The 14439-nt window shown below is 39.4% G+C and overlaps 2 protein-coding genes across 9 annotated transcripts; one reads left to right on the plus strand and one right to left on the minus strand.

Moving 5' to 3' along the window:
* Positions 1-468: 468 nt before the first annotated feature.
* Positions 469-1964, minus strand: LOC131431819 (putative RNA polymerase II subunit B1 CTD phosphatase RPAP2 homolog). Its single transcript, XM_058597718.1, has 4 exons — positions 1785-1964; positions 1613-1727; positions 1463-1560; positions 469-1406 (listed from the first exon to the last, which is right to left on the minus strand). Exons 1-4 carry the CDS (start codon positions 1889-1891, stop codon positions 998-1000), a joined length of 729 nt encoding a protein of 242 aa, XP_058453701.1. The 5' UTR covers positions 1892-1964; the 3' UTR covers positions 469-997.
* Positions 1965-6422: 4458 nt separating this feature from the next.
* LOC131431817 (RNA-binding protein 39) lies at positions 6423-11922 on the plus strand. 8 transcript variants are annotated; one of them, XM_058597716.1, is made up of 5 exons: positions 6427-6725; positions 9529-9608; positions 9676-10098; positions 10172-10721; positions 10790-11922. In XM_058597716.1, the coding sequence occupies exons 1-5, from the start codon at positions 6609-6611 to the stop codon at positions 11420-11422; spliced, it is 1803 nt and encodes a 600-aa protein (XP_058453699.1). In that variant the 5' UTR covers positions 6427-6608; the 3' UTR covers positions 11423-11922. The 8 variants fall into 8 exon arrangements, 1 of the variants encoding a protein (XP_058453699.1); XR_009229730.1 differs by lacking the exons at positions 10172-10721; positions 10790-11922 and adding an exon at positions 7755-8998 and having other exon boundaries at positions 6423-7663; positions 9676-9787; XR_009229733.1 differs by lacking the exons at positions 10172-10721; positions 10790-11922 and adding an exon at positions 7755-8709 and having other exon boundaries at positions 6423-7663; positions 8844-9608; positions 9676-9787.
* Positions 11923-14439: the final 2517 nt, after the last annotated feature.

Below are 14439 nucleotides of genomic sequence, written 5' to 3' on the forward strand. Positions count from 1 at the left end.
GCTAATTTTCAATTGCAGTTGTCGATGTTGTTTCCATGAGATTCCATATTGGATGTTCAGGAGTGTTCTAGTTCTAGATGCATAATTTATGTCAGTTTTAAAATTTAAATCTAGAACTAGAACACTCCTGAAAATGCCCTGAATAGTAAGTATTTATTCACTAGTTTAGTTTTGACTCCTGGTACTGATTATACTATTGTTATCGAGCCATATAACTAATTGTATCATCGCAGCAGATGAAAGAAAAGGTTTGAAGAATCTCAAAAACAAGTTGAATAAAATAAAAAAAAATCAAAATTCAAACAACTGCGTCATCTATTGATTAGTATATGGAAAATAATTCGCTGAATTATAGCTACTGAACAACATACTCACACGCCAAGAGCCTCTCAAAAGTCATTATATGGCTAATAACATAAATTTTCAAATTAATGTGTTCGTTGGTGAAACAAATAATCGTAATAGATTCGCCTTACACTCATTAGTGCATGAGCAGTTCATATTGAAATACTGCTAGTGCCATCCAGCTGTTCTTATTTAATTAACTTTTCGTTTGAGTGTTCTTATTTGCAACACACTCATTCCCATCGAAGTGCAATATGTTTTCATAAGCAAAGTCGCCAAGACATTCCTTTTGCGGAATTTGACCTTTCTGTTTCAGCAAACTTCGCAACCGATTCATAGCGTACAGAATGATTGCATTGCTAGTACTGCGATCCTACTGACACTAAGAATCCTTTCAGGTCGGGGCTCGAACATACAACTGGCTTGTAAGACCAACGCCCTATGCATTGAACCGCCAAACTGGGCGATGTTTTTTTTCTGGTTTAAGTATGAACATCGGATTAGTTCTTGTAGATAGTTCAGATCATTTTGAAAAGCGAACTTCCTGAAATTCAATTAAGTAAACAAGTAGCTTGAGATAGTCATGTATATAGCTTTATATTTCACAGTGTTAAATTTATTACTTCAATACTTATTAGAATACGTAAAAATGCTATGTAATATTAATTTTTTCAAGTCCTAAACATAGATCACTGTCATCACTTGTGGAACATTTTGATTCGAGTCCAGTGTTCAACTTTACTGCACTGTCATCTCCTATACTTTGCCGAAAACAACTACCGGTATCACTTTTATAACTGTCGTGAACTACCTTCTCTACAATGTGTAATTCGGATATCAACGATTCGACATTGGTGACGGATTCAACTGCTCTGGTATCATGAAGCAGTTTAAAGTGTGGAATATCTTCCTGATCCCGCAACCATAGAGGACTGGTTAGCATCTGACTTTTAATATAATTAGAAGCCTTGAAGCATTCTCCGCTACAGAATTTTTTCCGTTCAGTTATGTCATATACTTTTTTGTTTGATAAGGATATCACGTATTTTTGTTTAAGCACACTAGAAATAGAATCAGTTTTATCAAAGAAATCGAATTACTAGAAAAAAAACTATACTTTGTGAGATGTTTGCTACAAAGTGGATAACCACAGATTCCCTGGATAGCTCTTTCCTCGATAACATCATCATAGTGACTTTGATTGATATCTCGCAACTGAAAAAATATTGCATATTTATTAGACATTAGTTTTGTAACAGTTGTTTACCTTAACTAAAAACAAATTGCGATCCTCAATCGGGTCCAACAGTGCTTCAACAATAGCCTGAGCTTTAGCATTGCATTCTTTCTTTTTTCTTAGGGCAAGCTGCAGTTGTTGTTTGCTGAATGAACGTATCAAACTTAAGATTGAGTACATAAAATTTGAATAATGTATTTACCTGAAATTTCTTGCTTTTCGAGGAAGGTTCGAACGATTAATTTTTTCTTTTATGTCCGATGATGTCCCTTCATCGCGAAACACGTGAAAGGATTCTTTATCGTACATTGGCACTCGAAATTTCGTTGGATTTCAGTGATTAGAGATTTCAACAATAACAAGTTCTTCAAGACTGTGACCAGAGACCGGGAACGCACTTTAAAAATGAGTCTAAGCAAACACACTAAACATGAAGTGATTATTTTGAAGGAATGAAAAGGGAAATCCGACACTGAAAATAATTTGCACGCTAGCATCATGTGCTAAGCATTTGAACCAAATAATAAAATTATAATACGGAATGATCCGATGAATTTTAGTGGACACATTTTTCGTTATAAGATACATTGTCAGTGTACACTGTCAGAGTGACGGTGTACCTTGTTGAATTTTATATAAAACTGGCACCTTTGATGGCTGAAAAATGATTCACTATAGAGACTGTTTATTATGCTCATAAACAACGGTTTATAATTTTTCAAGATCGTGGATAATTTTTCAAGATCGTGGATAATTTTTCCGACAAAATTCCCTAAAGCTAGATTTGAAAAAGTTATAAAATTTTATAAATTGGTTACATGTTTAGTGTTACAGATATTCCGTTTTTACGAATATCGTGGAAATGTTATTTGTATTTCCTTTTAACGCATTCAGACACATGGACCAGTTCATGAATGGTTAACGGGCCATGTGCAAGTATCACGTGTAATTGTGTCTTTATTGTTATTGGGTACTGCTTTCTTATCAATGTAACGAGCCCAGCAGGCGTTATAACGCTCTATTTCTCCTTCTCGATCTGGATCACAGTTCAGTGCATGAACGCAAATATTCTTTCGTAATTTCCAAATACCTAACTTGTGAATAAAATTATCCGGGTCAGAACCGACACGAAACGGTGTTGTACAAGTTTGAATACGCACATTGAAATGTGTTGAATAATATTAGTGCCAGGAACTGAGACGAGCTGAAAATTATAACAGTTAAAGTGTAGTAAAATGAGTAACCATTTTTGTGATGTTTTCATCAACAAAAACTAGAAATATTTGAAAGGCCGTAAATGGATTGAAAGAAGCATTTAGTTTGTTTTTATCTTGGAAAATTACCTTAACGCTAGAATCGAAGCTATGTAAAGAAACATTGGAATTGAATTATATTTTCGGAATTTCTAAAGCGTTTCAAGAAAGCGATTTTTGACGAGGATTGTGGGAACGTATTCAAGCAAAAATTTCATTGTCATGTTAAACAAAAAATCAGTTGTTCCGTTACACATTAGTGGAAGACAAGAAGCTTATGTTGCTTTGTTTTTGCATAAATATCTGTTTATGAATCTTATTTTTGTGTGTTACATCAACGTTTTACAGTACAAGTATTTTGACCCTTTGGCCTATCATCTTTGTTGTTCATACGATTCGTCATTAATAATAGGTGTTTTAGTTACTCTTGTTTTTATACTAATGTTTAATCATAATATTTATTTAAACTTGTGTTACTCGCAATTCTACTGGCCGAAGAGGTATCAAACGGAGGTGAAGACCAATTATCCTCACTCCAAAGTAATGAGTGAACAAAGTCAACGTCTCGTATATTTGCTTTTACTTGTACCATGGCTTCGGCAACGTGTCGGTCCAACTTGTCCTCAACTCTAGTAAATCATGCTCAGTTTGTTCGAGATTGTATATCGACCGTTCGATATCGGTAACCGATTGAACTTTCGCACCGGGAACTGCAAACTTAAGTAACCATTTCTTTGAATCCTATGAAGAACTAGATTGATACCATCAACGCTATTCCCAGAGTCTTTGATTAAATCCATGAAATCGTTCATCGGAAGAGGTATGTTATGTTTGTTTTGTCGTAGCAGTAAGTTATCTAGTAATTTCGATTGTTTCTTAAAGAAATAAAAATATTACTATTACATACGTACATAAAATGTGTATGCTTACTCTAACAATCTCAGCACACGCGAAATCGTTGCTTTCATCATAAAATCTACCAATAAATGTATATTCAATCAATACTGTGATAACTACAATTCATAATCCATAAACCAGAAAAATAAACAATTCAAAGATAACAAAACTAATGAAACTATAGCAACTTCAAGTAAGGTTGCCAATTGAAAACATTTTTGCTTGCTCTACTCTGTCAACGCTGAACGAAAGAACAGACTAGGCTAACTAATTGAACCAAACATTGGCGATGCGTTTGTATGAGACCTAGGGGTATTATTATTTGTATTTGTTTGAACTATCACCAATTACAAATTATAATACGGAATGCTTCGACAAATTTTCAAGGACACATTGTGCATCGTGCGGTACACTGCAATGATACTCAGTCAGAGTGACGGTGTACCTTATTGAATTTTATATAAAACTGGCAACTCTGATGACTGGAAAATGATTCACCATAGAGACTGTTTATTATGCTCATAAACAAAGATTTTAAATTTTTCAATATCGTGGAAAATCCGAAAGAATTTTATTGTAATTTAAGCTACTTTTTGTGATTATCATTGTTTGACTAATAGCCGATATGACTACCGAAATCTGGAGGCACCCGGACTCAGTTGATAACTGTCGCAGGTTACCCAACTAACCAATAGTTCGGATAAAAGGGACTGATTTGGCTTAAACAGCTTTCAAAGTTTATCAATAGCATTCTAAGCAGCTCATTTTTGAGTAAATATCCACACTTGAAAGTTCGCGCGACGCAACCGAAAAAACCTCTAAGCTGCTTCTAGAATACATTCTGAACAATGTGAAGCTGAACCTTCTACGCAGCGAGAAAGTTCACACGGAACTTGTTCTGTACTTTCAAGTTGCCAAAAGTACCACGCGTACTCTTAAGCAGCGAGAAAGTTCACACGGAACTTTTTCTGTACTTCGAACTGTCAAAAATTGCCACGTACTAGAAAGTTCACGCGGAGCTTGTTATGTACTTTCAAGTTCTCAAAAGTTCCGCGTGTACTTTCAAGCAGCAAGAAAGTGGATATTTTATGTAATTGTGGAACTTCTGATTGCTTGGGTAGTGTCGTCAGAGGAAACGCAAGACTTGATTTTCTAACCTTGATGTTTTATAGAAATGCTCAACTATTGACCCAACGATTTGTTCCGCCGAAAGCTATTAAAACTCGTGCTAGTGAGGGACCAATCGTGGAGGATAAAAACTGCGAAAAAATCCACTACTTGACTAAAAACATGTACTGCTGTGGTGTCGGAACAGCTGCTGACTAGAGATGATCGGGTATAGAGATTCTTATACCCGTACCCGAGTGAGTAGTAAAAATTTACCCGTACCCGATAAAAAATAAAAAAATTTACCCGTACCTGACCAAAAACCCGTCGGGTACGGGTACGGGTCGGGTTTCGGGTAAAATACCCGCTTCTTTTTATGTTGATTTATTCAGTAGATATAGAAGGAAAGTGGAAAAAATTGACTTTTTTAAACCAACAATTCTTCGACTAATCAAAAATTAATCTGAGCATATACGATAATTTTAAAACAGGATTTGAAACCAAAAATCGAAACATTCGTCGATGTTTGTCTCCATTTTCTGTCAATGTTAGATTCGCCCTTCTTTGGAAAACAGTTATATGTCTCATACACTCAGGCAAAAACTATATGGAATTTCATAATGATATCGTATGGTTTTTAGCCACAATAATATCGTATGCGAATCATAAGACGGTCTTATGAAGTTATGAAAATTTCAATTTTAATAAAAAGCCTTATGAAATTCATGCGAAATTTTTAGGAACATTGTGCGAAATTTCTATGACAAACATAACTTCTCTCATATACTGTGGAATACATTAGTTTTTCATATGAGAACTATAATAATAATAATAGATAAGATGTATATTGCAGAGTCATACAAATTAAAATAGAGGTATATTTTTCATATTAATTTTTTGAAATTGTGCTTTTGATGATTATGGATGCATCATAAGATTGGCCTTATGATTTTCCCTACTCATTTTACCTGAGTGTATAACAAAAATAACTGTTGGCATCAGGTGGTATGTGCTATGTGAATTTCAATCACCTTTTATTGGATGTGATAAGTGATCTTTTATTGATTAATTTTTCATTTTAAATTTCAAACGAAGTTTTCATTGTTGGATGTACATGCAAGATTGACGAGTATCAAATTAAGTCGAACAGAAAAAAGAAAGATGAGCGTACTTGCAAGACGTGACGTGGAAAGAAAATGACGCTATTTCGCCTGAAAAATTTTATCTGGTGCCGTAAGGCTGTCTGGTTTCTGCTGGCTGCCAGAATTTCTCACAAGTGGGATATTCCGGTTTTAAATTTGACAGTTTGGAAAAAAAAAAGACCGGTATTACTATTATGGATTGTTATGGATCTCCCATTTAAAAATTCCTGCAGCTGAATTTGCTCTATGGTATACATATTGACTCGATTTATAATCCTTATGTCTGAAAGTCTCGAAGATAATTTTGTATGAGTGTTGCTTACACTGCAATAAGTGTAAGTTATTTTTAGCGTGTACGTTTGTAGCGCCAATATCTGGTGTAACGCTACGGCAAACACGAACAACTAGCATAACGGATGACGACACAAAAGTGCGTGTATAACTGCATAAAGAAAAAGAAACCTTCCAGAATAAACCATCAGCAGCGACTGTACGTGCACGATAAATTCAGTGCTAAAACTTTATCAAAAGAGTTGTAAATCTTTCTTGAACTATTGTCAATTTATTCAACACTACTACTGGTTAATCCGGTGAGCAAATTCCACTATCAGTGACCCGTTGATCGGCATGAAAAGCGGATTTTCTGAGCTAGACTATCATCTACATAATCCAAAAATTTCGGACAAGATGGCGGCCGAGGAGTTTGATGTCGAAGAGCTTCTCGAGGCACCGTACAGAAAGGAGGTGAGTAATCCCAGCGATCGGAAATGGGTGATGAGGGTTGTCATGGTACGATTTCTGTTTAAATGTTCAGTATTTGAATTGCGCTGATTTGTTTCTATGGTCAGTTTTTAGGTGCGCAAAATATATGCTTGCTGCACAAAGTAGAACCATTATTCGTTTTGCATTTTTTTTTTTTGTCATGTGAACTGTACTTCCGCAATTCAAAGAAGGTCACTTCGAGAAGGAGCAAAACAGAAAATCATCACGAGTCGGCTAATATGCTAATCGTTTTCAGGTTTGACCATAGAGATTAATTTAGGATAATTTGCTGTTACGTAAAAGCTAGACTAGAGGTAACGGCGACAAACAAAAAAAAATCAAGTTGGCGATTTGTCTGCCGGAAATGAAACGCTTGTCTTGTTTTCCATTAGTTTTGTTACTGTTCTGAATCAAGCCACAGTTAGGCTGGCAGAGATAGCAAATTATCTTGATTGTCTGGTCAACCAGCAGATTGAAATCAAACTCACGAATCTGATGTAGCGCTTTGCTCTAGAATCTACACTTATTGGTTCGATGAATGTATTTGAGATATAAACAGTGTTATCCTATTTTAGATCGTGTCGATGGGATCCAAACGAAGCCTAGGCACTGCTAAAATCTTTCCAAAGGCAAGTTGAAACAGTTTCTTTTTGACTTTTCTTCGTATTACATTGTTCATCACAATGTAGCACAATAAAATTGTATGTCCTTTCCCATGTGTAATGGAAGCCGTTTCTCTAATTGACGCGCGAGTTGTTGCACTTGTAATAATCAAGCAAATGTCTCCTTATTTGTCCAGGTGTCGATAGTAAAATGCAAAAACAATAGGCACATTTGCACCCAACAGAACAGCTTCTTTCTGTAAAAAAAAATCACATCCAGAAAAGATCTACTAATGCGGGTGTCAACACGATTTTTAGGTAAATAAGCTACATGCATCATCTAATTGCAGTCGACAAAAGTTCACACGCTAAGTAATCATTATCTATGGCATTTTATATTTGAATATAGATCGAAGAAGTGCTCGTCTTTTACCCCACTGGAAACTGCCGTGCACGAGAGGCACAGATAGATAAAAGCCGAGTATGCCGAAAAAGAGCAAAGTAATGACCAACCTAAATATGCCACCGGATTTGAGTCTTGTATACGGTTCTGAACGGTGATGAATGGGTTACCGGTTACCGAGAATGGCCGATTCAAGCATGGTTGCATCTTTCGTTTTAGATCCCTCCACATCCGATCCGGTTTGGTGTCGACGATCATCGTTTTACATCATTGTCCAAAACAAAGAACCACTCAGCTCTCTTTGCAGGTTGTTACACCATCGGTCGTTTGCTGCCTCTTATCTTCCCTCGTCTTAATTTCGAACGTGTGTGCGTGTGTTTTTTTTTGTAAGGTCATAATGATTGCTTTTTTGGGTCTCTTCTAGGTGCCAATGGCCAATCAGCAAAGCCAGTTCGTCATCGTCGCCTTTCTCTTGGGTTTATTAGTTTTTATACACAAAATAGCATCCATACTTGAATTGGCTCGAATAAAACCGGGCCCTTCTATTCGTTGTTAGGTTTGCGACCAACCTTCTTTTTGGGTCATGATTGCAGCATAGTTTCATCTATTGTGTGGGATAGAGTGACGGCACCAGCCGTCTCACAGGTCACTTAAATAGTAATACCGGTCTTTTTATTTGTATTACGTTACCAGTCGGTACATGCCGAAGATTGCACATGAGAATGACTTTTGAGACGGAACAAGAATTGCTTATCCCAACGGTAACGGAAGCCAACGGCTGCATTGTGACCTGAGAAGAAACTAGGAAGCAAACCTTATTCTACACTCATCAAACTCTAGCTATGAAACGTTTTCAAAGGCAATGTTTTCCCTTACAGATCGCTTGCTTAAAAAGCATTCATTTTGTGAGCATATTCCAAGCCGAAAGCGTTCAATAGAATCGGTAACTGGCTGCAACAAGGTAGAATACTTGAATTTCGGACATTAACAACTGTAGGATTCTAATTGTAAACAAAACAAAAAAAAACTATGTTAACCAATCGAGTGTATTAGTCAGAAACCAGAATCCTCTTCTCAAGCGTATTATTTTTGCAGACAGTGCGAACTCTGTGTGCCACACTTGTTTTCCTTCGCCCACGGTGTGGGTTGTATGCGTGTACAAATGCTTAAAGCACCTCGATGTAGTATCGTGGTCAATCAGTTGTACGGAGTTGTATGAGGTACCGAATGATGACAGTACGATATGAACGGTAAGTTGAAGCTATGGAACGTATGCAATTAACAGTATTCACGTGAACACTGCTGCTGTGTTTGACTCCAATCCGTGGAGTCTGGCGCCGATTGTAGGTACCTAACTAGGCGTGGGAATGAGGATAAATAAAAACAAAAAGCATTCACCGTTTCCTGAGCAGAACCAGAAGCTGCCATCGACGATTTTGTACCGTCAAATATAGATGCAATTCATTCGCATATAAGCAGCCCACCAACCTGGCTAATCACAGTTTCATTAATTGCTCTTGAATCTTTCTTTCTTTTTTTCCATTCTTTATTATTTTTCTCGCACGAAATCTGTTACCTCTTCGTAAACAACAATCGTGTGCGGGTCCTGCGCCGCTCTTCGTCAAACCGACATTTCTCTGGCGTCAATTCTACAAAACCGTTCCTGATCAATTTCTACGCGTGAATGCTTGCTTGAAATCCTTGAATAAAATTCTAATACAAATCGCACCTCAAACCCCAAAAACCGAATATGATATGTATGTTTATGTGTGCCCGCTAGGATGACGGTTCACCGCCAAACTATAAGGGATCTAACGGCGAAAGAAGAGACCGGGATGGAGGTCGCAGCAAATCCTCCAGGTGAGTTGATCTATCGCAATCGATGGTTGGTGAGTAGTAAGCTAATTCCATTTATCATAACACACAGACATCGTAGTCGTTCACGGGAGCGAGATCGTGACGGAGGTAAGAGCCGCAAAGAACGGTCACGTTCCCGGGAGAGACGTGACAAAGACAAAGGTAGAGATAAGGAACGTGACCGCTACAAGGGCAAGGATCGCGAACGTCAGGAAGCCGGCAGAGAGAAATCCCGCTCCCGATCACACGGACGGGACCGCTCTAAAGATTACAAAGACAAAGACCGTCGTTACGAACGCCCGAAAGAGTACGAGAAGAAAGGAGAACGTGAGCGGGACCGCGACCGTGACCGGGATCGTGAGAGAGATCATGATCGTGATCGAGATCGGGAACGAGATCACCGGGTCGATTTTCATCGTGCTCGAGAACGTTTCCCACCGCATCCCCGAGAGAAAGATTTTCGGCGACGCAGTCGCAGTCGAGATAATAAAAGGTAAGATACTTTGATAAGACACTAACACGGCTTCTAGATTGTTAATGCTTTTCTTTTTAAAAATCTTCCCCAGACGCCGTTCGCGTTCTCCCAGGCCGTTCCGCCGTGGACGGACACCTCCGAACGGTGTTCGATATCGAGATAATTCTCCACTGGAAGAGCTTAGCGCCGAAGAACGTGATGCCCGTACCGTTTTTTGTATGCAACTGTCGCAGCGGATTCGTGCCCGCGATCTGGAAGAATTTTTCTCCAGCGTCGGCAAAGTGCGGGATGTGAGACTAATCACGTGTAACAAGACACGGCGCTTCAAAGGCATTGCCTACATCGAGTTCAAAGATCCGGAATCGGTTGCCCTGGCGCTGGGGCTGTCCGGTCAGCGGTTGCTAGGAATACCAATCTCAGTACAGCACACACAGGCCGAGAAAAATCGATTGGCCAACTCTCCGCCAGCACCGCCACCAAAGGTGACCTCTGGTCCGATGCGTTTGTACGTTGGTTCGCTGCATTTTAACATCACAGAGGACATGCTTCGTGGTATTTTTGAACCGTTCGGAAGTATTGATCTTATTCAGCTCATTATGGATTCGGATACTGGTCGATCGAAGGGATACGGATTCATAACAGTAAGTAGTTTTTTTTCTTGCTATGCTGCTCGTACCGTTAGATATTTACCATGTCCGTTCGTTTGCAGTTCCACAACGCGGATGATGCCAAGAAAGCGCTGGAACAGTTGAATGGGTTTGAGTTAGCCGGACGTCCGATGAAGGTCGGAAATGTGACGGAACGTTTGGATGTTACCACGCACGCATCGCTCGACACGGACGAAATGGATCGCAGCGGCATCGATCTGGGAGCTACCGGTCGTTTGCAACTTATGTTTAAACTGGCCGAAGGGGCCGGTCTTGCAGTTCCTCGTGCAGCTGCCGATGCACTCCTGGCCACTGCTCCTCAACCTGCTCCACAACAACCGGTTCAGCAGTCACCTCCGATAGCTACTCAATGTTTCCTACTGACGAATATGTTCGATCCGGCGACTGAAACCAATCCCAACTGGGACAGTGAAATCCAGGACGATGTAATCGAAGAATGCAACAAGCATGGCGGCGTAATGCACGTTTATGTTGACAAACAATCGCCGGGTGGAAACGTGTACGTCAAATGTCCCAGTATTGCGACAGCTGTCCTGGCGGTCAATGCACTACACGGTCGTTGGTTTGCTGGACGTGTGATTACCGCTGCATATGTGCCACTGGTTAACTACCATTCACTGTTCCCAGATTCAGCACAAGCGACTGCGTTACTTAAAATCAAGCGATCGAACTGAAGTATACTCTTACAGTAGAGAGTGTTTGATTGTGTGGTTGCGCGGGACTAGGAGTGTGAAAGTAGTAGTTTTAATGTGATATCAAGTCAAAATTTGCACACGATAGTGAAACTCGAGTGCATCTGAATTTAAATATGATGAAAAAACCCGATTATTTGGATTTTCAACAATGACTGTATGTTTGATGCGTGTGCGAATAAGTTATGTTTAATAAGCATAAAACCAACTTTCGGTTGCAAGATCTGGTGTCCAGATTATCAATTGTTTACTTTTTGTTAGTTTCAATGGAAGCAATGCGATGATGAAAGTTTTACAATTTTTCGGGTCAATTTGAATTTTGGACGATGGTTTGTGCATTTCTAAATTTAATCAAACATTTAGTGTACGCCACAGAACGAAGCAAAACAGCATTGTCAAATAATACCTTTTTAAAGTAGAAACACCGTAACATTGCTATGTTGACACAAATATAGAGAGAAAGACAGTTCAATGGTGTAAAACGCTCAAGTCTTTTGATTTATCGTATCCGAAAATGTCCTGCAACTAGTATTTTTGCCTTTCTCATATAGAAAGGTTATGCAATCACTGTGAAAACCGACTTTTGAACCGAGGCCCGGAGGGCCGAGTGTCATATACCATTCGACTCAGTTCGTCGAGTACGCAAAATGTCTGTGTGTGTGTGTGTGTGTGTGTGTGTGTGTGTGTGTGTGTGTGTGTGTGTGTGTGTGTGTGTGTGTGTGTGTGTGTGTGTGTGTGTGTGTGTGTGTGTGTGTGTGTGTGTGTGTGTGTGTGTGTGTGTGTGTGTGTGTGTGTGTGTGTGTGTGTGTGTGTGTGTGTGTGTGTGTGTGTGTGTGTGTGTGTGTGTGTGTGTGTGTGTGTGTGTGTGTGTGTGTGTGTGTGTGTGTGTGTGTGTGTGTGTGTGTGTGTGTGTGTGTGTGTGTGTGTGTGTGTGTGTGTGTGTGTGTGTGTGTGTGTGTGTGTGTGTGTGTGTGTGTGTGTGTGTGTGTGTGTGTGTGTGTGTGTGTGTGTGTGTGTGTGTGTGTGTGTGTGTGTGTGTGTGTGTGTGTGTGTGTGTGTGTGTGTGTGTGTGTGTGTGTGTGTGTGTGTGTGTGTGTGTGTGTGTGTGTGTGTGTGTGTGTGTGTGTGTGTGTGTGTGTGTGTGTGTGTGTGTGTGTGTGTGTGTGTGTGTGTGTGTGTGTGTGTGTGTGTGTGTGTGTGTGTGTGTGTGTGTGTGTGTGTGTGTGTGTGTGTGTGTGTGTGTGTGTGTGTGTGTGTGTGTGTGTGTGTGTGTGTGTGTGTGTGTGTGTGTGTGTGTGTGTGTGTGTGTGTGTGTGTGTGTGTGTGTGTGTGTGTGTGTGTGTGTGTGTGTGTGTGTGTGTGTGTGTGTGTGTGAGTGTGTGTGTTTAACGATTTTTTGCACTAATTTTTCTCGGAGATGGCTGAACCGATTTTCACAAACTTAGATTCAAATGAAAGGTCCTGTGGTCCCATGCGTAATTCCTGAATTTCATGCGGATCCGGAAATATAGGGTAAAGTGGGTTAAAATTGTATACCATCACTGAAAAAATGGGGGAAAACCTTAAAAAAATTTCTAAATCGACATCAAATCTTTTCCAATTGATAGTTTTTATCAGTAGACGGTCAAACAAACCGATTTCGTTTATTCTTTTAAGAATCGAAGGTAATTATTTTGAAGAATACCACAGTATTATATATGATAGTATGATTGATATGAGAAAGGCATCATTACACCACTAGGTGGATCAAAACAGGTTTTGATATTTACTTCAAAAAATATAATTTAAATAAAATTAGCATTAAATTCAAATATATTGTGCTTTGAATTCAAATATATTTCATTTCTACCTGAATTTAATTTCACTTGCAATGACTGAGCGGAAACATATATTGGAGAATGTTATTTGGTTTTAATTGCCGCATAATGTCTAATTGTCTACTATATCGATTCTGATTGGTTCTTTTCGGCAAGCATTAACTGAGAGAGACGAAAGATATGAAATGAAAAGACGGATAGGTGTTCTAGATTGAATCAGTTATAAATTTAGAACGGAAATCAGATGATCAGAAGAAAGAAATGAATTCTATTTTACCTTCTACTTGAGGGGGTCGAACACTAAATTCGAGTCCTCAAGTATGGTCGTGTAACAAGTGTAGTTCTTCACTACACTATGCTACTGACACCGGCAAAATAGAATTCAAATCTTCCCGCCTAGATCCGATCACGTGATTGTAATATTGAGTTTATCTTTGCCTCGGATGTTCTAAACTCGTCAAAAGATGGAAAAAATACTAAACTGAAAACCGCGAAAAGCTAAAGCAGAGACGGCACTCGAACGCGTAGCTAGCTCCTGGGGTGAAATACATGAAGAAACAGCCTAATTGACTAGAAGAACCGAGCATGCTTCGCTGTGCTCGGGCGCCACAGCATTTAAATATAGACATATCCCCGCATAGCGTTTTGGCTACCTGGGCAGCCATGGCCACCAGACGGCTACCAAAATTGATTCAGTGACGGTTGTCAAGTCCAATTTGACGAAACAAAGTCGCCTGTATCTAAGTTAGCCGAGCGTTTTCATCTTCTCACCTTCGCTGAAAATGTCAAAGATTTCAATGTGGAAAAATCCTGGTGGACACGGTTGTATCGTTTGAGTTGTATATCTGGCAGCAGTGAGGCAGTCGGTCACCAGAATGTCTGTCAGCCATATTTTTTCAGCTGGCAGCGTTTAGTCAGCCATTTGGCAGCCATGCGTATGCGGGTCTCTTAGGCAACCCCTCCGCCAACAAGCATCGTTTCGTAAGTCTATCGTCACTCTCTGCCTTGCCGTCAGATGCTGATTTGAGATTTGGTCTCTTTCACTGTCTATAAGCATAGATAACAGATATACAGGCCCACATATGAACTGTGTGTAAAATTTGCTCAATCAGCGTGGCGAACACTTGCAGATGTCACCACGATCGACACAAGGTGCCACCACAATTTGGGTGTTGCTTTCAC

The sequence above is a fragment of the Malaya genurostris genome, chromosome 2, assembly GCF_030247185.1.
Source record: "Malaya genurostris strain Urasoe2022 chromosome 2, Malgen_1.1, whole genome shotgun sequence".
Taxonomy (NCBI): domain Eukaryota; kingdom Metazoa; phylum Arthropoda; class Insecta; order Diptera; family Culicidae; genus Malaya; species Malaya genurostris.